Consider the following 26,988-nt stretch of genomic DNA (forward strand, 5'->3'; position numbering starts at 1 on the left):
TCACTGGGTGTGTTGGAACGTCTGTCCCGAGGAAGGGAGACATAGGCTCTGGATTATGGGGAATCGTGTTCTGTGGAGGTAACTACTTTGCAGAGTCACCATCAGATCCGCCTGCTGATCTCCGACTGCAGGAGAAGATCCCGAGGATCAGCGTGAATCTGGACCACGGCAGAGTAAAGCTGTTGTTCTCTGGTCTTGATACCAACACACACACACACACACACACACACACACACACACACACACACACACACACTGACATCCACCTATATTAATCAAAATGCACCCATGATTTCCACTCCCTGCTTGGATAGAGTCTGTGAGAGTTCAGCAGGTCCAATCGATACAAACTCACAAAAAACAAGACCACAGCAACATACAGGTATCATCTGAATACATATTTATTAGATAAATATTAGGTTGTCACATCATCTAACTACATACAGTTCTGCAAGACTAAAAATCACAATTAGTTCCTTTATTTTCTGACCAGTTTAGAATATGAAATGATTGTACATACAATGTACACAATAGAGACAATGGCCACATTGCATGAATCACCTTAGATTGTATCATTTTTCCAACTGCTCATGATATCAAAAAATTGTACAAACTATGGATTCGGTTACAATCTTCTGGACCCGTCCCCTCCCACCGCCTCTCTCCCACCCCTCCGAGCGATTTTCTTTGTAACCTTTGTTTATTTTTTTCCTTTTTTTTTCTAGTTTTCTTTTTTTTAGCTTTAGCACCTCAGAGTATGCAGGTGACAGACTAGAACACTTAGGCTAAATATTACATGTAAAACATAGCTGTCCCAGTTCCCCTAACAAAAACAGGTGAAAGTATTTTACAGCAGGGGGAACAAAATGCTGAGAGATACCCACAGACACTAACTAACAAGTTTCATTTTTCCATATTCAGCCACTTCCAGTAGAGGGGTTGCAAGCTTTTTATTATTCTGAAGAAACAATGCACATTCCCAGGGAAAATGAATAAATTTCTGTTCACATGTCTCTATATTCATTTACATATATACAGGCATCCTTGGGACGTTTTGATCTAGCCTTGCCCTCGACATCATTTCCAGGCCAGAATGATAAGCGTGCCCTTACTCTCTGTGTTTTTAAATTTTTTATTATTGTTTTTATTATTTTTTTTTTTTAAAACAACTTCCCCCCACAGAAATGGCCCTTTTATTGTGATTGTGCAACTACAGATTTTGGAGTGCTGCCTTATACACCGAATTGGCTTCCTTGAAAGTGAGAACAGAACATGAAATGGTGACGACCTCCACGGGACTGATGGAAAGTTTTTGAATCAAATGTTTTGGTATTTTTTTTTAAAAATGAAAAAGTGGCAGTGTATCGTTGAAAGAGGGATTATTTGATTTGATGTCTCTCTGTGACAGAAATATGAAACAATATGTCAGTGTGTGTGCTGAACTGGAACAAACAATATTTCTCAGAAACAACGTTTAAAAGTAATGTCGACATAAAACCAGGGCGGTGAATCGAATCAGCACAATGCTACAGTCGAAAGAAATTGGATTTTTTAGCCTTACAGATTAATAAGAAAAACCAGTACAAAATAATTTACCAAAAAAACAAAAAACAAAAAGGGGATAAAAATGTATATGGTCTTGTGCCTTTTTTAAAAAAAGCCACATTTTCTATAACAAAAATATAAACAATATCATGGATTTCTTTAAAATATGGTTGTGATATATCTTTAAAATACCACTGTGTATTGACAATTAGCAACAATTATGATATTCACATAGCTCACTAATTACACTGAAAGCCAGCCAATACCGCATCTTTAAAAAAAACATTACTCGTTATTCAGTATCACTGATGAAATGTCAACATAAAACTCATGGATAGACAACATTGATCATTTTCTCGAACAAATACACCGGAGCGTGAAAAGAAAATGTTGCGTCGAACTTGAGCTTGACATCTGAAAAAAAACCTGACATGATGCTACACAATCACCTTGCGCTGACGCTGGGGAAGAGGAGGACACCCATCTGACGGGAGTGCACCAGGAGGTGAAAAAAAGTGACTAGAAAAAGCACGATGACCTGCAGGAAAATAGCTTATGAGACATTTGGACCGGCCGACTTGACAGCCCGCCTTATGCTGGTTACAAACAAAGTCAGTGGTTAGATGGGAGTTCGGTAGGCGGGGGGGTGGGGAGGGGGCTTACGTGGTTAGCTTGGACGACTAATGATCAAAAGGACAGACATTATCAAGATGATACAAAAATATTCACAATGATATTTACAGTACAATAGCATTTCTTAAAAAATAATACATTTGCATACTGAACAGCACTCTTCTCAGAAAAAGTGAAATTGAAAACAAACGTGGCCAAAAAAAAAAAAAAAAAAGGTCTGCACCAATACTGCTTTAAAGACCACTTCTTGAAACAGCAGTGATGGATAAAACTGTATTCGTCCTCCCCCTTATATCTTTGAAATCAATATTACCTCCCATCACACTAATGGAAACACACACTCGCACACATGCAGTCGCACACACACACACACACGCACTCTCGCAGTCTTAACGCAGGACCGAGCAAACACAAACGTCTCCATTCTCATCCCTCTTTAACTTTGGTGATGTTGAGCTGTTCCCCTCCCCACCCCCCCAAAAGAAGATTTATGGATAATTCTAATTATGCAGCAACAAAAAAAAAACAAAAAACAGGAGATCAAAACAAATAATAATACAGTCTATCCGGCGAATGCATCGCAGATATCAGCGTTATCCCTTCAAATGTTAGTGTTAAATAAATCATTCTAAATCTGACAGAAATCAAAAGACAAAAAAAAAACAAAAACAAAACAAACATATAAAAAAAAAAGAGTAAAAACCACACTAACTTTTTTTTCTTTTCACCACTTGGAACAGCACTAGACAAAAGGGGCTTGGCACACATGCACTTTTGCAGACTACTTAAACAGCACATCATTTAACAGGGAGAGAGATTGCAAAAAATGCTGACAGGAGCGACGCTAACCGCTCATAGGAGCGGACGGCGTGGAAGGAGTTGTAGCAGCAAGCATTAAAAAACGCAGCAGGATCATTACAGAAACCCCCGATCTCTCATATTGTACCTTTTATTTTTCCTTTAAAATCACTCCTCTGTACGGGAGGACAATAGCTATACAATGTAGAAGTGCAGGTATGCTATAAATTGTTTTCAGTGGGGCCAAGATCTCCTTTCCAGCTGTCAACCCTCAGAGGACCGAGGGGCAGGGATTTCTCTTTTGTTGACAAAAATATGTTCGTATCAAATTGTGAAAAAATTGGAAGCCAATCATTTCCCAAAAATTTGCTTTAAAACGTTTGGCATAAAGAGCAAGAAATCCTTTAGAAAACATTTTGTCAAGGAGACACACACTGATCTAATTCTTTACTTTTGTGAAGTTGTTTTTTTTTTTTTTTGTTGCATTGCCAAAATCTCTTTGTGCTTTTAAATGATGCGTGGTGGGACAAAAAACAGTGCGACTAACCAGACCAGTCAGGGAATGGAGCTGTGACACCAGGAGGCTTCTCAGATTGGACTAACAATATGGACATAATGCACACTGGCCAGATAGCGCAGGTTCTTTTTTTTTCAGTTGTTTTTCTGTTTTTATACAGTGAATTCCTTTTTTAAGTCTCAAAAGGAAACAAAACATGAATAAAAAATGCTACAACACGTTTCCTAATGTGCACACATACACCTGTGTGTGGCGTTAAAAAAATCAACTGAGTATAGCTGCACAGTTCAAAAAGTATCGCCGCGGGATGAGAGGGCACCCCGCGTCCCACCGTGTCTTTGAGTTTTAAACCTCTTTCAGTCAATCTGCGCTGGCCAATGAAAACTGTACAAGAGGAAGAAGAGAAAGGGAGTGCATCTTTGCGTTTATCAAGTACTGAGCGACTGCCCCCCTGGGCTCTCTGCAGGCAGTCAGAAAAAGTTTTATGTGTGTCTGAAATTGCCTCAGTTGTTTTCGAAGAGCGATAGAAGGTCGTCATTGCTATTGCTGGGAAGGTCCGGAGGGTCCAGGTACGACAGCAGCTCGTCTGGGTTAGCCAGCTCTGGAAGAAGCTGGAAGGAAGAAGGAAAAACATTTGGTCAGGCAGCGAAAACTCAGATTATTTTTTATTCAAAGCGATACTTTGTTTGTTTTAAATGAAGTTATATGAGGTACTTATCCAAAATCAGTCACTGATTAGGTCAATGGCCACTGGCACGCTCCCAGTTTGGAGAAGCAGACAGGACTAGTGTACGTAAGCTAATCAAAATGTATTTTAGCCACGTGAAAATAGTTGAAATGTACTCTATGATCAAAATATTTTCAATGCTTTATGTTACCTTCAGTCAGGCCTATCTAATGTAAAATTAAGCCACTATATCCATCAATTCTCTCTTCAAAGTCACCAGACAAAAACAAAAAGGAACTGCTACGCTACAATGATTGGTCAGTTTGTGTTATTGCATGACTTTGCTGTTTGAATGGGTTCGTTTGGATACACTGAAGTAATACAGTAACAAAAAACAATCTATCCGATCGATGTAGCAGTATATCAGCAACTTATTTGCTCTGTTAGGGTAAAATTTTCATTTTTGTCGAGGGAGTCTGGTTGATTTAGAGAGAGCTATATCACAGCTCCAGTTTCCAGTCAGAAAGGGCTGCCTAATGGGGAGATGAAGAGGTGAAAGTAAGACACTGACTATGGAAAAGTGCCTCAAAACCAAAACTACCCCTCTAAGAACATTGCTGATGCTTGTCAGAACTCACGTCTAAAGATGGCTCGGGCATGTCCGACCCTGCTTGGTTGTCCAAACCACTGGAGGGGTTGAAGGCCAGGTCGCCGTGGGGATGGTTGTTGGGGCCGGGCTGCTGCTGCTGCTGCTGCTGTTGTTGCTGAGGAGGCGGAGCTTGTCGTGACGGTTGAGGAGGCCCGCTGTGGTGTAGCTGCTGCCCTGATTGGCTCCCAGGGTGCGGAGATGCATGTAAGCCCTGCTGCAACGGACCGTGCGACTGGTCGTTACCGGCAGAGTGAGGTATCTATAGAGAGAAATGTAGGGGGAAATGTGGTTGTAGCTGACAGTTAGTTCACTTTCAGGAAATAGTGTCAAAAAGTGTCCAGTCACAAGTTTGGTAACATCTTTGAAATGCTTTTTTTTTTGTAATGAACAGCTAGCTAACCTGCCTCTGGCTCCTGCTACATGTTTACTCACAAATATGGGACACAGAATCAAACAAAAAAAGAAAGGATGAATCGCAGAGTCGTTGAAATAAACGGTGGGAGAACTCACTGAGTCAGGCATGTTGTGGGAGAGAGGCTTGTCTTGGGCCATCAGGCTGTTGGGCACGTCAGGCGGGTGAGACAGCTGGGGACCGTGCATGAAGTCATTCATCGACGTACCACCGGGGGTGACGTGAGGGAAATCAAAGTTCCCGTGCCCCTGGTAACTGTTGCCTGGTGCAAAAAAATAAAAACCAGTCAACACATGCGTACATTTCATATGGTCATTGCTTCACAGTGATTGCTTGTGTGTGTCCTACCTTGGCTGCCGTATTCGCTGTTGTTGCCCCCTTGCTGAGATAGTAAGGGGTATGGCGAGGGTCCGGGGCCGAGCTGGGCTATCATTTCCATCACATTGGGCATGATCATCTGGCTGGGACTCATCGTTTTGAACCTCTTGGCCAGCGGTCCATCTGGATCCTCCTTGATGTGGATGTCAGATTTTATAGCCACTGGCCGCCAACTACACGTCGGGTCGATGGTCACCTCCTCAAACTCCGAGCTGTTGGAATAGAGATCAAACAGTTAAAATACAAGGAAAGGAAGAGAAACATACGCGTTACAAATTTGTTTTCTGGTCACAGCATACTTCTGAATTGCGTTCAAGATTCCCCACATGTACTGGTCCACTTCGAGTCCCTCTAACAACGCTGTTTTACTGCGGAGAGAAGTGAGATGGGGTTAATTATGCTGAGAAGGTAGACGGTAAACAGCATTATGTATTTAAGCCTGATAAACTTACTTGCATACAGGACATCGCCATGTCCCCCGCTCACAGTTCAGTTGTAAATATGATTCCAAATCAAAACACTGCAAGAAACAAGAAAGAAACATTTGTTACCCAGTACACCACTTTAAAATTCTCCTTCCCTCAAGGCATTCTCCACTCTTTGTGTGTTTGTTTATCCCTGCAGCACTGACCTGAACATGCTTGCAGTCGTGGCCTCTTGCTGGAAGCTGTATTCGCCGGAAGGTGATCGGACATTTGAGGGAAACCTTAATGGCCGTCTGCTCCACGCCGTCCTCTCCGTTGAGCGTCGCGTTCCCCGATGATGCTGCGACGCTGCTGAAGTTCCTCTTAACTTTAATGCAAAGAGAAGACAGTGAAGACTGTGACTCTGAGAATGATCAGGGGACTAGGCTGCAAAATGTGACTGTCTTCTTTTGTTTATACCTTTGGTGATGCAGTGCTCTGCAGGCAGAAGCCTCTTCTTCAGTAAGCCCTGGAGCACGGAGCGTACTGAGGGCCTGTGGACCAGCTGCAGCACAAACAAGTGCGACTATAGGAGGAAAAACCATCACTGTTACAGACATCCTCATAAGGTTGGTTTTAAATAGTTTCTTTACTGTTTCAACATGTTTGTCCTGAGGAAAAAAGACTTCATTGGTCAAGTTTTAGTATAAAATGTCCCTGTCTGACTTTTTTAAATCTGTATCTGGAGTTTTGTGAACCTCTTCTTATTAGTTCTGATGGTTTGTGTACTCACACAGCAGCAGGCAGTGACTGTGATCTGGATCGTGTTCCTCCCTGGCTGGCATACGTGTTTCAAGTGCAGGGGTTTGTGGGAGGTCTTATTGTCGCCCCGCTCAATGGTGAGCGGTGTGGCGTTTACGCTGACTTGGACCGACGCCGGCCAGTTGGTGTTCATCTGACGGTCTTCATGGTGGTAGCACTTAAACTGCAGCTCCAGGTCCGATCTGCACAGACAAGGGAAGAAAAAACATAAAGTTGGAAAAATGTTGCCGTGGCTCCGTGGGACAAACAGGAAAATAGCAGTGATGTCTTGTCTCTGATGTAAAATAGGTCTAAGAAGTTTTAACTACTAACATGATCCAACATCTGCAGAGACAAAGTTTAGGAATCATTTCCAACCTTTTAATCAGTAAAACTAATGGAAAATGTGATTTAACAGCCTGACATCAGAATGTTTCCTAATTTCATGATCTTGATCAGCTCCGGATGTGAAAGCTACTTTTGCTCGAGAGGGAAATAAATCAGAGGAACTTATTACAAGGATGACCTTCTCCAAGTTAGCTGGGAGTAATAGTGAGCTTTGATTTTTGTAAAATAAATCTCAGCTGCAGACAGTATGGCCATGCAGCCTTTTCAATCTGCTTGCCAAAGGTTACGAAGAATTAAACAATACACATTGGCTCTGGACTGCAGATTTCTTGAGTGAAGCCATTTCTCCCTGACCACAAAGGAACTTATGAAGAAAAAGAGAAATCCAGTTCACTTTAGGCTCAAACTGAAAAGGCAGAACTGTTAGAACAGTTAGTTTTTCAACTGATGTATAGTTTTGTGTCATCAACGTATCGATGGAATTGGGAAGGTTTACATATTCATCCTGAAATTTCACTCTGCTTGTCACGGTTATGTGCAATTGAAGAAGATGACAGTCACAATATGGTTCGATTGGTAGAATTGTTTATTCTAATGGATGAGTCTTCTCACATTGCTGTTCCTGTTGATGTTAACCACAGCAACTCTTTTGCAAATTTGTTTGGTTATTTGGACAAGGTTGGTCATGTTGGTGGAAAATAGTACAGGCCCTGGAGTAGTGTCCTGTGGGATCTCATAGGATATTACTGACAAGGCTTCTTTAACCAAATACACCCAATTTAACACCATGAGCCTCTAGAACCAACAGCCAGGAACTAAATAAGGGATTAGTAGTGATTTTTCCATGTTCATTTCTGTATTCCTACCAAATTTTAGAACTGGAACCACCTCGCACTCCAGTAAACCCTTTCACCCTTCCTTCCTAATCTAATCTAGCAGTATACTGTGTATTGATGCTGCATGGTGTCTTACCTCCACATGAGTGTCTGGTGTACAGATGGACGTAAGTGGAAGACGTGGTTGCTGACAGCCAGGTTATGCTCTAGCCTGAAGGGCTCTAGGACAACTCCATCCCGCACTGGAAACGTCAGACGCAGCTCCTCATTGTGGTTGGCTGCACGGCAAAGAACAGCAATGGTCAGACTAACATTCAATTTTAAAGGAACAAGCACTGTCCAGATTTCTTCCTGGGACCTTTACTGACCTGGGGGAGGGAGAGCGGTGATATTTGGTTTGATGTCAGGAGGGAAGGGTGGCTTCACATCCTGGTTTGGCGACAGGTATGGAGGGATGTTGCTTCCTGGGGTCATTGGAGGGGTTGGGTTGCCTGGCACAGGAGAGTGAGGGTAGTTTCCCACCGGTCTGGGTGGCTACATTGAAGACAATCGATTAATAAATGTTCATAGGGCTATAAACAGCAAAACCAAGATCATGATAACATGATAAAAAATGTGGACTTACCCCATTCATAGTACCCTGGTTGTACTGATATCCACTCCCAGAGAAGTTATTTGTTTGGCCATTGAAAGGTGGCTCTTGCTGTAATTCAATAAAAGAGATGAAGAGTTCATTTTCTCTCTTAATTATCATCATTCACCTGCCCTGCAATCATCAAGTCATGCTTACCTTGTAGTACTGGCCCATGGCACCACTAGGTGGTGGGTACTGGCCCTGCAGCTGCTGTCCTGGCATCCTCTGGCCCGGGTAGTTGGGGGACGGCAGAGGCCTCGAGGCGTTGGGTGTGGGGTACTGCCCCTGCTGGTTAGGAAACTGGCTGTTTGGTCCATACTGCTGCCCACCGTAGTTTGGCTGTGGATGTGGTGATGACAAACATATATTCAGCTTACAGTACACAAGCTGAATATGGAAGGTAAAAGAGTTGGATTTCAATCCACTCACCTCTCCCGGGTATGGCCTTTTTATGCCCTGCATACCCATGCCCTGAGGCCGGGGTCCTGCATACCCTTGCTGGGGCATCCTCTGACCGTGGGCTGTAAAAGGTCCCATGCCTTGGCCCCTAGGCTGGTTCATTCCCATGGGAGGCCCGCTCATGTTGGATGCATTCATGCCTGTGCCCATGTTCCCAGGGAGGGATGGAGGGCCGCGGGGTCCTGGCTGGTTCATGAACTGGCTGTTGTATGCCTGGTTTGGTGCCATCTGGAAAGAGGAACTCATCTGGAAGACAGAATGGGCTCAGTCAACCATCTTTGAGTTGACTGTCAGTGTGGGAAATTTTGTCTATTAAAAATCACAAAGGATAAAAAATCTTTGAAGTAATAAGAGACAAAAATGTTCTGACATCTGGTGGAAAAACATGAGCCTGTTAGCTTTGTTATAGCTAAATGTTCTTCGGCCCCATTACTACTTTGGCAATTAATTCACCCTCAGCATTGATTTTGTATTTTTCACAGAAAACCCTAAATCTTCCTCCCTCAGCTCTCTGTCCTAGTACTATTTCTGGTACTGAAAGGACAACACAAAAGTGCAATCAGTTTTTTTCAGTCCCGTCATACCGGTCCGTATTGGTTCATGTCCTTGTTCTGGGTTTCTTGCAGGGCAGCTACGGTCGCTGTGGCAGTGGCTGTTGCAGTGGCGGCAGCAGCTGCAACAGCAGCAGCAGCGGCAGCAGCAGCAGGCTGGGTGAAATCTGACGGGGGACGGGAGTGTGGAGGGATACCCATTCCTCCAGGTCCAGCATTAGGCCCTCCAGGGTAACTATGATGAAGAGAAACAGGATTTAGGAAATGACCTCAGACCATCATGCTGGAGGGTTGTTATCATTTTAACTAACAGTCTCCACTGTCCACTTACTTGCCACCAAAGCCTCCTCCTCCAGGGTAGTTGGGTCGTCCATACATCCCCTGCTGCATGTAGGCCTGGTTGGAGTTTCCTTTGTTTGGGAACTGCTGCTGAGGACCGGGGAACTGAGGAGAGTTCATCCCTGGGTTGTTACCAGACATACCCGAGCCCATAGGGTTACCCCCAGGGTTCATAGGATTGTTGTTGTTTGCCATGGGATTTCCCAACACCTGTTGGACATAAACACACAGAGACGCTTTAGCATTAAAGCTGAGGTGAGAAGTGCCTTTTAAACCATTTTAGTTCACATCACTTTTAATATTGGGCACCTATTTAACAAAATATGTTTTCTTCATGCTTCCTTCCTGTAGAACAAAAAGCGAGATGTGTGCTTAATTAGGCTTGAACCAATGAGTTTAAACGAATAGTTTCATGGATTTTAGTGCTAAAATTCATTGATTAGCTAGCTAGCTAGCAACAAAGGAAGCAAACAACATGGGACACACAAATGTCCCATGTTGTTTGCCTCCTTTAACCTTGTTTATTTCCCCAAAAATACCATGGTCACAGGCACACTGGCTAGAAAGGATTCCCTTTGAGAAAGACATTTTACAGTAGAGCGCTTTAGCCACTACATAGAGCATCCACTGGGCTCCATTCTGGCTCTCCACTGGATGTCTATTCAATATCTTTGCTGATGTTGAGGTAGAGGATAGTCTGGGCAGGTCGTGTGCCAGATACTCTCAAAATGGAATTTAATCTGGCCTTTAACCTTTTTACCTAAAAAACTCAAAAAATAAATACATGATAGTGAGTGCTGATTTCTGACCTCAGTCAGTCTAACCATCAGATGCTGTCCACTCAGACACACTCCATTCAACAGGTATGGGATCTCACCTGGCTTTGCGATGTGTTGGTCACACCCCACACTGTAGTCACCACGGACAACGAACCTGGAGGCTGATTGGTGTTCTGTTGCCAGGGAACTGAGTCATAGGGAAAAGACCCATCTCTGTAACAGAGAGGAACAAAAAAACACATTGTGCTTAGCTGGACAAATATTTGCCATTCACAAAAAGTACATTTGTAGAAAGTCTATTTGCATTGGTTGAGTAATAGGGAAAGACAAATGTTTTATTGTTAGATAATAAAATAAAAGCATGCTCTTAATGTTGAAATGCACAGACATAGTGTTGTAATTATTAACTACATGTGCTCGGGGTTGAGCGGTAGTGTTTGTCCCTATTGACCGCGCTACAAGCAGTTAGTCTGGCAGTTTGTCTGACCACTGATCCATAAGGAACGCCGGGCTTCATGTGGAGAGGAAGGGCTTTCCCCGAGGGCCTGGTCTGTCTGTTCACACACACAAACACACCTCACACACAAGCCAAAAAGCAGCAGCAGTGTGAACACTGACCCGTGTGAGAGGCCGGGCTTCATGGAGCTCATGGGGGGCTGCATGGGCACTTTTCCCGGCGGCTCGTTCTGCCTGTTTTTCTGGTGACGGAGGAGGAGGAGGCGTCCCAGCTCCTCGCACCACGACGACAGAAGAGCTGAAAAAGAGAGCAGAGGAAGAGGAGTGTATCAGTGCTGTCGGAGTCCTGTGAGAAATAACTGCAGAGGTAATAGCCCCTCAAGTGCAAGCGCTGCAAAAAACCTGCAAAAACTGATTATGTGGGAAAAGGAGGGTTGATGACATAACGGCTTGGAAAAGAAGCCTCTGAGCAGATTTAGACGGAAAAAAAAAATTGAAAAAAGCAATGACCTGACTGGCAAAATCATGTATCAAGTGTTTACTTCAAGATACCCTGTGAAAAATTGGGGATCCCAACGTAACTATGAAAATAACATTCAACACTGAAATATCCTCTAACCTGAGAGAAAATGAAGTAAAAGTAAGATTTAAAGTCTTTTAATCAGTGAATTTTTAGTTGTTTTTTCTCGATGAACTGGTCATGTTAAGTTTTTCCTTAGGACAAATACAAGCAATTTTTGTTGGTTTACAGAGTTGGTTATCTTTAGGAAAGCTCCCATCAAGACACACATTAGTTGCACCTTTCCTTTCAGATGCATTGCAGCTGTGTTCATCACCTTTCAATGATTTGTGAATAAATTCACTTCTGTTTACTGGACATGACATGAAGAATCTGCACCGTCACTCTCTTCATCATTATTTGAGTCCTCACTAGTAAAGGTACGTCTGTCTTCAACAGACAAAATCTACTGTACTATTACCTCCTGGAGTCGGTGTGCTTTACCTTGAAAATCAAACTTTTCAAGATACACTGAAAGCCTTCACAATATGTTGCATTATTAATATCACGAATTACCAGTATTGACTATACTCGTGATATTTCATGCGAGAATGCACCTTCAACATTGGAAGCTACCCACCGTAAAACACTGTTGCCCGATCAAGTGAGAGGAGATGAAATATGGTAATAATATTGTTGTTGTGAATTATTTTGCCCACATTAACCACAAAATATCTGACATTGTGGCAGCCCTGTGTCATTTGTTTATGTGAGCATGATTACATAATTTGGAGCACAAACAATAAGAACAGAACAATAGCGCATGGCACGGCCAAAGTACAACAAAGGAAGGACATTCTTCAAAAAAGGGTTGATCTGATTGTTATAACAAAAGTAATTCAAGCATGGATGGGTGGATTGTTTGCTCTTAAACTACTAATAGCTTAACTGCACTTGGTTTTAATCAACATAGATAAGGATGCCAAACCCTCACTCTGCTGCCTCATCTTCCAACATTTTCACATTCAAATTAGCTTTACAGCCCAGATGAACACAAAATAAACAGTTTAATCTAAGAAAAAATGGAGGCACTTTGATGCTGCAGTCTAAAAGATCAGCTTCAAAAACGGCATGCCACTGCAGCCCTTGGCCACTAGGGTTCACTCTGAGCCTGCAGATGGACTCCAGCCCGTTTCCCCCCCCACCTTCCTACCTACCGCTTGGTTAGGCAGCTACCACAGAGTGCGTTTGATCGAATCATATGCTTTTCATCTGCAGTGCATGTTTTTGTACTGTGCCAACTACAAAAGACTCACTTTCCCTTTTTCCTCTTCCCTCCTGCCTCCTTCCTAGCCTCTCTCGGCGGCGGCGCGGGAGAAAAGGGGGAATGTGGATTCAATCAAAGAGCAGGGCAGCCACCTCCTCTCATGATTCACAGCACTTCTAGGGCCGAGAGTGAGGAGCGAGGGAGGGGCGGGCGGGTGAAACAGAGTGCTCGGTGATTTCAGCTGCGGTTCGCGCAAAAAAAAAAAAAAAAAAAAAAAAAGCCACGTCAATATGACAGCAGACAGCGCGGGCTGTCCTTGCAGGCGGCGGGCGAGGCAGCAGTGAGTCAGTGAGGGAGAGAGGAGACATCAGGCTAATGGGGCTGATGGGAGGGAAGGAACAAACAAAAGCTTCTGACTCCCATCACAAACATGGCAACCCAGAGATTTGACCACACATGAGTGCTTGCAAACAGAGAAGGGGGGGGAAGACACCACACTGGATTACATTAACAAACACACACAGGGGCAAAATAAATAGGACGTGAGGTGTACTCTGAGCGCTGCCGAGGACAAAAACATGAATCTCGGCATCGGCACACAAACGCGCGCACACACACACACACACTCACACACACCTTCTTCTCCTCTCAGAGCATCGCACCCCCAAAAAAGGCACCTCCTCTCCTTTCATTTGAACACTGAGCACACCAGCCTCGCTCTGTGTAAAGATGAGGGCTGGAATACAAAAGACATGTACAGATGGTGCCAGCAGTCTCCCTCTCCTCCCCTCCCTCCCGCTCCTTTAAAAAGCAGCACGGGGCTCGGGCGCAGAGGCAGCTGGGTTTTTCCTCCTTCCCACCCGCTCATGCTCCCTCTCTTTTCTCTCTCTCTCTGTCTCTCTCGCTCTCTCTGTCTCTCTCTTTCTCCCCCCCCCTCCCCTCCCCTCCCCTCCTTCCTCCTCCTGTTCTTGGCAAGGCAGGTGCCAGGAGACGGGCTGTGCTGTTCCTCCGGAGGATTGATCTGACTTCACCGCGGCTGTGCTCTGGTTGACAGAAAAAAAAGAGGGGCCTCTCAGGTGCTTCCTTCCCCCTCCGAACATCACGCGCAGGTAGATTTGTAGGTTACTCTTAATTAAATACAACCAGGTCCAAAGCGCGGCTAATAGGTTTACGAGTTTCACGTCTATGTTTCAACGGGCGCCCTCCCTTCTCCCCGGACCCCCTTCTGATGGAGTGAGTTTTCAATTCAAGGGCCTGGCGACCAGCCAGCATGTTACAGCTCAATTAGGTCCCATTATTCTCCTGCAACAAGGGGTAACTTGCACTTCTTCTATGTTGATAAACATGTCTCCGCAATTTATCCCTTTACCGTGCCATCGCGAGGCTGCCTCGCTGCCGGGACAGTACCCTTTCGTCACATCGACAGCCGCGGGACAAAAACAGCAAGAGGGCGAGCGGGAGATCACAATACATATCTGAGAGGAAAGAGGAGAAGGAGGGAAGCACCGGCTCTGCCACTTATGGGGGAATTACTCTACCCCTCCATTAGATAAAGGGCTTATCACCGCACAAAATTACCACCTCCGCTGAGCACCGACCTGTTTAAAGGAGAGGTGCTCTGTCATTGACTCAGAGGATAAACCTCAGGTTTCATATGACAGGAGGAGGAACAGCCAACCCGTTACTCTTCACAGTCTATCCCTCCTCCACCTCCTCCTTCATTGTAGCATCTCTGAGGACAGTGTGGATGATGAACACAAAAGGATTACTGTTTTTCTTCTCCTCTCCCTCCCACAGACGGCCCTTCAAAACACTCATCTGTCTCCATCCCTGAGAAGAGCCAAAACTGGAGATAACCCGTCTCGGGGTTCAAAACCACAGCGACTATTCGAGAGTGAATCAAACTGCCGTTTGGTGCTACAGAGCATCTTCTCGCTCTGTTTACATTGCTCTCCCTGGCGGCAATGGGTCTCTGTCTTCCATAAGGAGAGGAGCCTATCCTGTTTGCCTTGTAGATAGTCCCAGGGGCCCGGCTGAGTCTGAGCCGTATTGATATTCTGGTGCTCAGCTGTGGAGCCTGATGGTCAGCCACGGCGAAGGGCGCTAAACGCATCTGCTGGGACTAGATGGGTGGCTTCGGTAGCTGGGCCCTGCAGCTTCCAGCTTCACTCTGTGTCATAAAGCCCCCGGGGGGAAGGCAATGACAAATGACGTGGACTGCATCCCTGACAGTTGTTCAATGCTCTCTCCAATGATAATGCTCCCCCACCTTTCACCGAACATACAGATGGGAGGCAGAGGGACAAAAACTCTGATTAAATAGCTCGATTCTGTCTGGTTTTTGCTCTCTGTGAAAAAAGAAAAAAAAATGCTCTTTAGAAGATAATGTTTTCTCACTCTGAAGCCCAGGCACAACAAACTAACAAAAGAAACACCTCTCCATACCATCAGGTGGCGGTAGTCTGTGTTCGTCATTCAAAAAGGGCGACCGGAAGACTCAGGACTACATGCAGCAGCGTGTCAAACTACTGCTTCTAATATAGACATTAATGCTAATGGAGAATATGAAGAGTTCAGAAAAAATTTGTAGAAAGCGCACTAAAAGGGGTGACATCACAGATAATACAGAGACAGGTTCTGGGGGGTTTCTTTTCCTTCTTCCACTTCTCTTCTTGTGCGATGGGCCCTTACCTGTAGTAGTGTAAAGCCATTTTGGTTTGCCATGGTACACAGGCGATGTGCACCTCCTCAAAAAAATGTAACTACACATCAAGGCTATGGCAGCTACAGGTCAGTTTGGGCTGCTTGTGCTCAGAACCTGACCGGTAGTCGACTTTTAGGGCCGGTATACTCCATACGGAGCAAGAAAGACGTCATTTTACAAAGCTCATCCATTTGATTAGGGTGGACATAAAGGAGAGACATATTTTGCCCTGTTGACAGATGTGCAACAGGTGCAACCAACCCAATCACAATCGAACAACCCCTGGGTGAGGATAACCCCGAGAACATGGCTAACATCACAAAGGTCACTCATTCACTCACTTGCTGCCTGCTCCCAAACCTTTCCCTCATCTCTTCATCTTTTCTACCCCCCCATCCCGGCCCCAACCATCTTACCCTCCATTTACTGGCAGGAGGACTGTAGGGGAGGCAGCAGGTAAGGCAGATGCCAAGAGCTCTTATAACCCCCCCCTTCCCCGCTTCCTCCCTCCCTACCTCCCTCTCTGCTCTGTATCTAATAGACACCTGCTCCCTTGTCAACCCTGGACTCCCACCTGGCATCGCCCCACATGGCTCGGTCACTAACGTATCAGACATACACACACACATCCAACCAGTCATCACGTCGTGCTCACATTATCACTACAGCCGCACTTCCTCACTTATTCCCACACTGACCGTAAAAAAAAATCAAGTCCAAATTTTTTGCCATAAACCTGTCAGAAAAGATTCACAACCCCCAAACGGCTTGTTTGAAGACATTTAGCCAGAAGGGCTGAATGGAGAACAAAGACCATGAGCAAACTAACAAGAGCGGCTCTAGTGGGCTGCACTCTTTAGTTTCTGAGGGAGCTCTATTCACATTCTGTTCCTCCTCCTTTCCTCTCCCTCCCTCTCTCCTCCTCCTCATTGCTCTCTCTCTCTGTGCCCAGAAAGGTTTGAATGGACACAAGCCTCCTGCAGGCCAAAGTCAATTAAAATAAGAGAGAGTTTAGGGAGCTCTAGTATCCCTGGTTACTGGAAGCACCTAAGAGGCCATGCAAAACAGCCATGTTTTGCCTCAGCCAAAGAATTCCTCTCCTATGTAGGCTTCCCGGAACTGTAAAATTCTGGGATTTACCTCGCAATGTGTGAAAAAGTCAAGTTCCAGCCGTGCCAAACTGTCCCGCTCGATCGTAAATCATGTCCTGCTCTACCTCATCTGGACGCAGAGCCGCGGACGTCTGCCTGGCATTGATCAGACGTCTCTTTGTCTTTCCACAGATGCCGCAAATTATTCATTGATGCCTATTTGACAATGAAACAGGAGCGACTAGTCAATCATGCTGGTAAGAGTAGGTTACGGACCTGTCATCCCCGCGACGGATCAGAGTTTTCAACTTGTTTTTACATCAAAGCTCACCGGTAAACTGCTTTAAAGGGGGTGCTATGTAGTTTTGGAGAAGAAATTCAAACTTAGAACATTTTTTTTCTCCATAAGCGAGTAAACAAACTGTTTTCAGAGGAAAGTAAGGTCCACAGACCACTGTTTGAAGCTAGAACAGTGGTGGGGTCCACCACATTTAACCAAAGTAACACAGTATGAAATTGTCTTGTCCTTTAAGGTCAGTTTTTTTATTCAGTTTATTGTATGAAAACAAACGTGAATGTGTTTATTGACTTTGTTTAGGCATAAAAAACTACATACTGCACCTTTAAACACCTTTCACCTCAAACACTTCAGTGCCGAAGCGGGTGAGAACTGGATGTTGTAAAAACCAAGTCTGTAAACCGACTTCATTAGCTCACTCACTTAGATTTTTTAAAGTCGGGTGAGTCATTCGGCGACATAATTCAGGGTGAGTGTTTTTCCGGAGAGCCGATGAAGTGGGACTGATGGTGTGAAGTGGCGAACATGTGAATGTCATGGCTGCCATGTGGCATCAAAATGTGACACAGATTTCCCCCCGGAGGTCCCCTTAAACATATGCAGTTGAGCGGCTATTTCGTTTCATTAAGTGAAAATGAGCTGAAGAAGAAAAACACGCGGTGAAGAGCTGCCCCGGCTACATGTTGTGGAGTGAAAGCATTAGTGCTAACGGTTATAAAAGCGCCCGTCTATCTAGGCCAGACAACTGCCTCCTGTCTGCACCTCATCTTTGTCTGCTCCGTCTTGCATTATTTCCCCTCCTGCGCTCCCTGTCTCTCTCTCTCGCTCTCTCTCTGGAAAGTCGGTGATGTTGGAGTCTTGTCAATGAGTACTTAGGCCCATTGCCTCATGGGGAGCCAGACTTGCTGGCTAGGTTTTATGGCCCATTTCAGAGCTGCCCCGGCTTAAATACAGCCTCCTGCTGGCCACATGGCCGCAATGTCGTGCCATGTCCATCCGGCGAGGAGAACAGGAGGAGGATAGGAGGAAGGAGAAGGGGTGGGGGTGGGAGTGGGTGGGGGGGGGACTCTTGGATTTGTGCCAAAAAGGTTTTACCGAGGCCACAAGCATATGTGGCCATGTGGAGGCAAACGGCACAAGGAGGAAGAAGGAAAAACGCTGTGGATTTTGGTGTTTGAGTCGCTGTTTTGACATCTCGCGTGCTTTGTTGCGAAATCAGAAACCACTAAACGCTGCATTACTGACATGGGAGAGCTGCCCCTTATCCCTCTTAACTCCCCGTCACCGCTGTCATAATAACTTCAGTGTTAAAACATCCAGCCAACCACTTTGTGATGCAAATGTCTTTATTTATACACAGAAAAATGCAGGATTCTGTGTAAAAATCCCCCCCAAAAATGTCAACGATAAGACATTTATCGTCAAATAAAATCTGTGTTCACAGATTTCAAGATAAAGATTAGACTTTAAAGAAATCCACTTGGCACTAAACGAACACCAACTGGAACACGATACAATAAACGCCACAACCTCCAAGAATGATTTATGCAGATCTCATCACTCTGGCTGTCAGTTCTCGGTCGTGGTTATACAGGCACCAAAACCTTCGCCCAGTGTTTTTCAAAAAGATAATCTCTCTTGGCACACGCAACAAATCTCTTCATTAAAAACAGGGCAAGCCATTCAGGGTCTGTGTACAGCACGAAGGTGGAAATCTATAGCATTTAAAACCCCCTGGTGTGAATTAATTCCTTGTGCATTAAAGCCAAACATCTCCCACAAACCAGCATTCAATCTGTTACTGTATTTTGCTCCGTGCCGCACAGTAAGCTGATTGGGAGCAAAACTAGTTCCAAACCTACATCTTTATGTCTCAATTCATCTGGCAACTGCACGTTGAAGTGTGTGAAGTCGAGGTTTAAAGCCCCCAGAGCAGCTTTAGCCCAGTTTTCAGGTCACAGCTAACCATTTTTTTGAAAAACCATTTGATTGTCTTTAAGATTTTTTATGTATTTCTGAACTGTTTCACGCAACTCCATAAAAAATGGAGTTCTGGTTTTAAAAGAATGCATCAGTGTTTGGTTTGCCACATTATATTTGTGTGGAAATGCAGTTGTGGTGAAAAGTTGGGACTGTATTACCACATATTAATCGTTTAACTCTTAAAGGTGCAATATGTAAGAATTATGGGTCAAAACATTTCAAAATCTTCTTAAATTATCAACAAAATGTGAAGAAACAACAGCGCTGATGTTAAGATCTCTCTGTATTTCGTTGAAGAGATAACTACAGAAGTTAGCATGCTAGCCCCGGGCATGAAAACCTCTCTTTCCCTTTGGTCCAAAGCTCCTGTGCTGGCAGTGTGAACACCAACACTCCCCTGGCTAACTGAGCTAACAGGCTAACAGTGGCTACAGATCATGGATGTGTTGAAAAGAATAGTTATCAGCAGGTGACAGTTACTCTGGTGATATGCTGCGCCTTTTTGTGGGTCGTATGAATTCAAAGCAGTCAATTCTTTTGTATTGCACCTTTAAATCTACTTTTTTCTATTCCTTCTTTAAATTGTTGCATCCTAAGTTAATTGTTTTTACTAATTGTCTTGTTCTCTTGATGCTAATGTTGCTTTTCAAAAGGTCAAAAGTGCTATAAAACTCATAAACTCATAAATTCATAAGTTCAAATTCAAGATGAATCCCTTAAAAACTTTGTTTTGAGAAAAAGTCAAGTTTTAGAGGATGAAATCAGATAAATTCTTTTTATCTTAAAAACATACTGGAATCAATTAATCATTTTGTCAAAACAACTGACAGTTAATTTAACGGTTGACTACTACTGGATCTTTTTAACTTCTTTTCAACTCTAGGATTTACTGATGAATACTCAAGTACTTTTATACTATATAGAAATGAGTGAAATTCAATGGAAAAATGCATTAAAAAATATAAAACTGTGCGTCATGCATGTGACAATGGGCAGCAGAAATATCATGCAAACATGATTTGCGATTAGCGGCTACAACTGACATGTCCCAATAAAAAACAGTCAGGAGCATCTCTGAGTTCTGATCTCTCCCTGATGATTGTCTCACTGATGATTGTCTCACCGACGACCCTTTCACCTCACCACACTGAGGCTCCTAAAAACTCTGCCATCTGCCCGGTGTGTGTATATGTGTGTGTGTGTGTTTTTGTTTTTGTTTTTTTTATAACAGTGCACTTCTGCAACCAGATTATCAGATGAGCAGACCTGCGACGAAGCGGCTTACAGGAGCCAGACTGTTTCCCCGAGCAACAGGCTGCTATTAACGAAGGCCCACCCCTAAGCCCTCGTCTGCAATGATACTAATTAGGCACGGAGCAGATGTGCCCGGACTAGTGCCCACCTCAGGGTGCTGGGCAGGGCCGGTAGTGTCGCGGTGCCATACGCCGGTGGCTGATTCACCTGCGACCTTTTCACAGTGGGCCTGGGGGTCAGAGAATCCCTTTAGAAGTACAGTAGGAGCAGACACTGGAGGGGCCGGGGTCGGGTCCTGGCACCCCTCTGGGCTCATTAGAGTCATCCATATGTGCAACGGAGCAGGGCTTAAATAAAAAGCTTCCTCGAGATAAATGCTCAGGCCAAATGGAAAACAATCAAACTTTATCTGCTTCAGACAAGATGAGATAATTCTTATATTCTGATGACGCAGCATGTATGACCTCAGGGAGGATTTAAAACAGAAGATATCTTACAAATAATGTGCATTTCTTTTTCCCATCTCATTCATTAAACTGGGATCTTGCATTTCTATTCATGTTTGTAGTAATTTCTCACTTTAGGTGTCTTAAGTCATTATTAATTTTATACTATTTTATTTTACACATCCACGTGTCAGATACATTTCTGATATTTTGTCCAAATACAAAAACATCAAAATATACATAAAATAAACATAATATCACATATGCTGTCTTTCCATAGGGTGAAATTCAAGCACTTTCAAGTTCATCAAGACCCGGATATTTCCATATCTAGATTGTTACTACACTTGCTGTTTATAGTGACTTTGATTGTATGTTTTGATCATGATTATCTAACTCTCGCTAATTTCATCGTCAGGAGACAACAAATATGATGACGGGATTGAAGTAGAATCCAATTCAAGCCTATTCATTAAATGCAGACATAACGAGATAAAATAAGATAAAGAAGCTCCTCTCTCCCACAAAAAACGCCGCTCCTGAAACACCTCATAAGTAGCCCCGCCTTTTATTCATGTGACTTTGTGACATCACACTATGTCACCACGTAATACACTTGCATAATTTACGCCTAGTGACTAGTTTGGCATGTAAGAATTGATTTAGCAAAGCTGCTCTGTTGTTGTTAGCGGTGCTAGGTCAGGTGTGTCCATGCTGACCAATCAGAAAAAGGCCTTAAAGGGACAGGAGCGTTTCATACAGAGGGGGGATACAGTGTTTTTTGAGCACTAAAGCATATAAACTTATTCTTTTAGTTACCAAAAATAAAATTACACACCTGAAAGTAATCACAACATGTCTCCTTTGAGCATTTTCCAAATTTTCAAGATGCTGTATGAACTCTTTGTCTACAACCTCCAGTTCACATTATTCTCATCTATGCTTGTTGTCCCTCCACCCTCACAGCAACAATTTAATTTAATTATATTTTCACCACATTATTCCAACTTTGACCTGAGCTCCGTTCAAAAACTTTTACCACCTGCCTTGCCGAGAGGGCGGGGGGATGTAACTGACACATAAATCACCAAGAGGAACAAAGCATAAACTTGATAATGGCTCCGACAGACAGCCGAGAAAGCATGAGTGTGAACTATGACGCAGGCAGGATGATGAAACAAAGTGTGTGTGACATGCTTCATACTGTACAACTCCGACAGACAACACAACAGCAGCCTTTCTCTAGATGGCAATAAAATGAAAATAGAAAATAAAACATAAAGCACATCTGATGTCATTCCAAGTACAGCATGTCGACACATGTCCAGTGTGAGGACATGACGTGATGAGGATGGTTGGAGTTGGATTCAGCCAATGTGTATGGGTTTCCTGTGCAGCACTTTCAACACACAGCCAAGTACCTGAGTCAGACTGACACCTCCTGCAGCAGTCGGTTTCTGTAGGGTTCAAATTTTTACATTTTACTGGACTTTACAAACATTTCTAAAGAAATTCAGCAAATGACACACATTTGAGCATGAGGCGCTCCCGTATTCAAACACCATGTGATGACGGGATGGTTGAGTATAATTCACAGATTGCCTGAAAAACCTACTCAGAGGAGGAGAGAATGATTGAACACATCACACTTGAAATAAGAAGAATTATGGGTATAATGGAAGTTAAATAGATTATACTTTTACTGTAACATGGCACAAAAAGACGATAATATCCAGCGCAGGCTGTTCGAGGATTGTCGAACATTTCTGGTTGATGCATCGAGACATTCCTGCTTCAAACGCTAAAACACTTCTGGACTTTGTTCAGCTCCGATCTTATAAATGCAGTCTGTGCCGATACCGACAGTGCTTGAATTTTTCCAACTTGCTTACTCAGTTGCAGACAGTCTCACATGGTCCAACACTGTACGCTGACTAAAAAGTTGAATTGTTATTACTTACTGATCTCTGTGGTGATAAATCTGATCAATTAGCCAACTCTTCCCCAATACTGTCGCTCAAAATGTGATGTGAACGATCAGAATTCGATGACAGATGATGGTTTCAGCTGACGGTTTCTGTTTACGTGTGCAGCAGGGAGGTTGTGGCTTGAGGAACTAAGTCCTATTGATGCCATTTAAACCTCCGCCATCCACCTTTAGAGGTCGATAAAGGTCATAGATTACTTAATGCCTCTTTAATGTGCTGCTCTAGCATTGCCCTGATACGCGCATTTATCTTTCATCGCGGCCTCGGGTTTTATTTTCCGGGTTTCACCATCAAAGGATGCACGTCTCCTTTCACTGACGTATAAAAACATCTTTTCACTGCTTTCAGACTTTTCAGAGCAAAACACGTATAAAAGATCACGTCAAGGCTTTCACTTCCCTTCTGCAGATTGAGTTAAAGCACTTGACCCACAGATCGAGCACTGGAGGTGTCATTTTTATTATCAATGTTATAATAACCCCACAAGTGGTTAAACTCACTATCCTCAGGCTAACGTTAGCTGTGGAAGCTTTACTCTGACATACATCATTGTCACTCCAGTGAGAATTGCCAGCAAGTTACGTCTACATGACAAACTTCTCGAGAGTTTTGATTTCAGTGGCAGGGCTTTTCTGTCGCCGTCTCCTGCCAACGCTGATTATGCTTAATCTGGCATTTTGAGATTTTTTTTAATTCCAGAAAATGATCATTCATTTTGGTTTGTGCAGTTTGTCTTTGACCTACGTTCAATCAATTAAACGTGGTTTAACAAAGACCCTGAAATAAGAAGAATGATTATCTGTTTTAATTTTAATCAGTGTTTTGGGGGAAAAAAACCTCAATAAACAATAAACTGGTGATTTATTGAAATATAATTGTGTCAGCGGTGCATGCAAAAAAAAAAAAGAAAAAGTTACAAGAGTGAGACTGATTAAAAAAGAATGAGCGCGTTGAAGTCTGCCGTGTGCTGTTTGTTCTCTAACTTACAGTGAGAATAACAAGTGGGCTGAGGCACTCGTGTTTCCCCTTCTGTGTGAGGAGGAGAATCTACATACGGACACACCTGGCGTTTCAATGCAATTCAAAAACTCCCGATTATTAAAATCCTCAAAGACAACATCGCACGCTGTACCGTTTAATGACAAACAGGTGTGTCAGTGTTTCCACTTAAATACCCTCTCTGATCGTCGCAGAACTGATTGAGACAACAAGTTAGACTTGTTATATTCAGGATCTTTATCTATTTACCCAGCTGTGACATCACACTGAGAGACAAAGTCTGGGCTTCACACTTAAACTGCACCTGAGCAACACTGACAGTGAAGGTCTCACGACGGCACCAGCGGCTGTTTCTCTCCCTTGTATTAGTTTTATCATTGAAGGTGCACTTCGTAGATGAGGGGAAAAAATTGAGATTTTTTTTTTTGCCTAAACATACTACATAAACAAAACTGTTTTGGCTTTCATGACTGGATAAACCACATAAACTAACTGAACTTTAAGGATAACACAACTTTGCCCTGTTTTACTTTGTTTATGTGTGGCGGACCCTGCCAACTTTTCTAGCTTCAAACAGTGTTCTGGGGACCTGATGTTTATTCACTTACAGAACATAAATTGTGCCACTATCTCATAAATATTGTAACTACTCACATTTTTTTTAAAATACGTTTTCATTTGTACATAGTTGCATGCATTTCATTACATTTTTAAGTTAGTATTTTTTTATGAACTTTGAGCATCATTAACGGTGACTAAAATTAAAAACTGAGTCCCAGTCAGAGACTTTCTCTAATACGAACACACTTTAACATCAGATCTTTTGAGGGATTTAGTTTTAAATGTGATAAAAATCCAGCTTCGGGTTTCAAGATCACAGTATAACAAGAGGTGTAAACAGGCCACACTCTGTAAGTGCATATGGCTCAATGACCTTTCACTAAACGCTGCATGAAAAGATGAAGAGAACCTTTCTGCAGATACACAAGTGACATGAACTGCTCCTGTGTGCCGATTGCTCCTTTTTCATAATCTGGGACTTTTTATTGGAGAGAAAAAACTTAAAAGATAAAAAAGGTCACTGCAGTTTCAAAACTTGGTGGCAAAAAGAGAAAGAAACATCCTCAACACAAGAGAACAAGAGATTCATTGAAGCTGACAAAACAACAGTAATGAATAGTTGGAAGTGTGGAGCGCTGCACAGCCAGCCAGACATCATTTCTTCACCAAATGCCGCCTGTTGCAAAACCTCTCTTGTCTTAGCATGTTGGGAGCTGTCCCACAGACACATTTTAGGGAGGAACAAAAAAAATCATTGAATAATTGCCCAAACCGGGACTTTACTGTACAGCTTCACAAAAACCCCTCTTTTGGTGGAGAGAAGTGAACAATGAAGAAAAGGCGACATGGCAGAATTCTCAAGTGAGGGTTGAGAAAAGACAGAAAATGATACCAGATGACTTTCACTCTTAACAAAAAAACTCATTCATTAAAGGAAGACGTCACCCAAAGTCTTTTCTTGGAAGGTGGTTCTGATAAGTTGTAAACTTGGCCTCAGTGATGAAAGAAAAGGAAAAAAAATTAGGTGTCAAAATGTGTAAGGAAACTTGATATGATACTTGTGATGGTGTTTGGAGCTGAAGGAGTGACAAGGGAGTAGTTTATTTAGCTTGTGATGTGCAGATATTATCAGTAAGAATGATAATTACGTTGATGTGAACAAGCCCCTTCAGAGCCTTCTTTTAAGTCTGAGTGTCTAACAACTGTAAATATAGATATTTGACGAAGTGTTCCTTTAAGTTAAACAAGAGCGAAACAGGTGCATTGGCATCTCAGCGCAGGCAAAATCTACACATTTCAAACCTGTTGCTCTGATTTAATAAAACCCAGTCCACCCTGCCATGACCGAACCGTGGGAGACAGTGAATCCCTGATCTGAAACCAGTGAATTAACTACATAAAAAGCAGGAGGATCCGTGCGTGTCTCTGCAGCGAGCTGCTCGTGGCACCAAGGGGGGAGTGGGTGTGATAAACTGCCAAGAGTCTCACGGAAAACGCCGCCTCAAGTAGGTCAGCGCAACTCAGAGAGATAATCAAGGCCATTTTGACCCCTTCTGTGTGAGCCGTAAGTGGGTCAAATGCAGCAGTCAGCTGTTGCAACTCTATCACGCGGGGCGCTGCGAGGCACTCGTCATACTGTCAAACCCCATTCCGTTAGTTTAAGACGTGGCGGGGGCACCCGCACCCACCGAAGCTTGCACGAGCCCCTCTATCTGCTCTCCCCCTCGGGGTTAAAATAATGTGGAGTCGCTCTGAGCAGCGGCACATTCACCTTCCCCTCATGTCGCTGAATACACCCCCTGCAAACACAAACACTCTTTAACTGTTGTCTCCTCCTTTTGACAGCTCACAGCTCTGTCCTCCCTCCTCCACCCCCGTCCCGCCCCGACCTCCACGTCCAAAATGCCACCCGCGTTTCAACCAGACTAACTCCAGCGACGTCCCCGATATTTCTCTCTCGTTGCTACACGGGGGATTGGGGGGAGAAAAAAAAAAGAGGGGACTCATGTGTCTAGAAACACTTCTGAGCACAAATCTGCAACAGCAGAACAAAGGCGATACAGGGCAGCCTTAATCTCTGCACTACTGAAGCCAGCAGCTATTTTAAAGCTCTTCTCTCTGTGTGTTTCTCTCTCTCTCCCTCCCTCCCACCTTCCTCTCTCCTCTCTAACATTCTTCCTCTCTCTCCCTCCTTTTCTCTCCCTCTCCACTGTGTCTCAGGGCAGCAGCTCCTCTCTTCCCTGCGTGTCCAGTGACTGACTGCACAATACACATCAATTATTCATGGCTGCTCTCTCCGTTTCGCAGGCAAAACCAATCACAGATGGAGTCATTGCTAATGGGCTCCTGCTGTACTTGCCACCGGCTTCTTTGCACTCAAGCAACAAATACCCCAGAGACAACGAGAGGGGAAAAACGGAGGAGGGGAGGTGAAGGAGGAGGAGGAGGAGGAGGAGGAGGTGGATTGGGGGGGTTGGGGGTGGTGGTGGGGGGGCTTCATACAGCACTAACAGCCACGAGGAGGAAGAGGAGGAGGACACACGTTTTGTGGTCAGAGGAAAAAAGAAGAAGATAAAGGTAACAAATAATTCAGCGAGAATTAGGAGCCGGCTTCTGCAGCAGCAAAAGGGTTAAAAAGGCAAGGGGGGAGGGAGGGGGAGGGGAGGGGAGGTGGGGGGGGGCGTGGGAGTGA

The 26,988-nt window shown here is 43.9% G+C and overlaps 1 protein-coding gene across 4 annotated transcripts in view; it reads right to left on the reverse strand.

Annotated features, from left to right (window-relative positions):
- Positions 1 to 383: 383 nt before the first annotated feature.
- LOC119009913 (zinc finger MIZ domain-containing protein 1-like) overlaps positions 384 to 26,988 on the reverse strand; it is a 171,038-nt gene continuing 144,433 nt past the window's right edge. For 2 of the 4 annotated variants that reach the window (XM_037081645.1, XM_037081647.1), the window contains 18 exons: positions 11,369 to 11,504; positions 10,849 to 10,963; positions 9,964 to 10,181; positions 9,666 to 9,867; positions 9,052 to 9,327; positions 8,779 to 8,961; positions 8,614 to 8,691; positions 8,357 to 8,522; positions 8,125 to 8,266; positions 6,797 to 7,007; positions 6,484 to 6,589; positions 6,231 to 6,391; positions 6,052 to 6,119; positions 5,899 to 5,967; positions 5,570 to 5,811; positions 5,320 to 5,483; positions 4,799 to 5,068; positions 384 to 4,104 (listed from right to left, as the gene is read on the reverse strand). In XM_037081645.1, the coding sequence (XP_036937540.1) occupies positions 3,997 to 4,104; positions 4,799 to 5,068; positions 5,320 to 5,483; positions 5,570 to 5,811; positions 5,899 to 5,967; positions 6,052 to 6,119; positions 6,231 to 6,391; positions 6,484 to 6,589; positions 6,797 to 7,007; positions 8,125 to 8,266; positions 8,357 to 8,522; positions 8,614 to 8,691; positions 8,779 to 8,961; positions 9,052 to 9,327; positions 9,666 to 9,867; positions 9,964 to 10,181; positions 10,849 to 10,963; positions 11,369 to 11,504 (2,915 nt within the window). In that variant the 3' untranslated portion in view covers positions 384 to 3,996. Of the gene's footprint in view, positions 4,105 to 4,798; positions 5,069 to 5,319; positions 5,484 to 5,569; positions 5,812 to 5,898; positions 5,968 to 6,051; positions 6,120 to 6,230; positions 6,392 to 6,483; positions 6,590 to 6,796; positions 7,008 to 8,124; positions 8,267 to 8,356; positions 8,523 to 8,613; positions 8,692 to 8,778; positions 8,962 to 9,051; positions 9,328 to 9,665; positions 9,868 to 9,963; positions 10,182 to 10,848; positions 10,964 to 11,368; positions 11,505 to 13,021; positions 13,082 to 22,169; positions 22,206 to 26,988 lie in introns of those variants that run through there. The other 2 variants (XM_037081644.1, XM_037081648.1) reach the window with 2 other exon arrangements.

This window comes from Acanthopagrus latus, chromosome 20, assembly GCF_904848185.1.
Source record: "Acanthopagrus latus isolate v.2019 chromosome 20, fAcaLat1.1, whole genome shotgun sequence".
NCBI classification, from domain to species: domain Eukaryota; kingdom Metazoa; phylum Chordata; class Actinopteri; order Spariformes; family Sparidae; genus Acanthopagrus; species Acanthopagrus latus.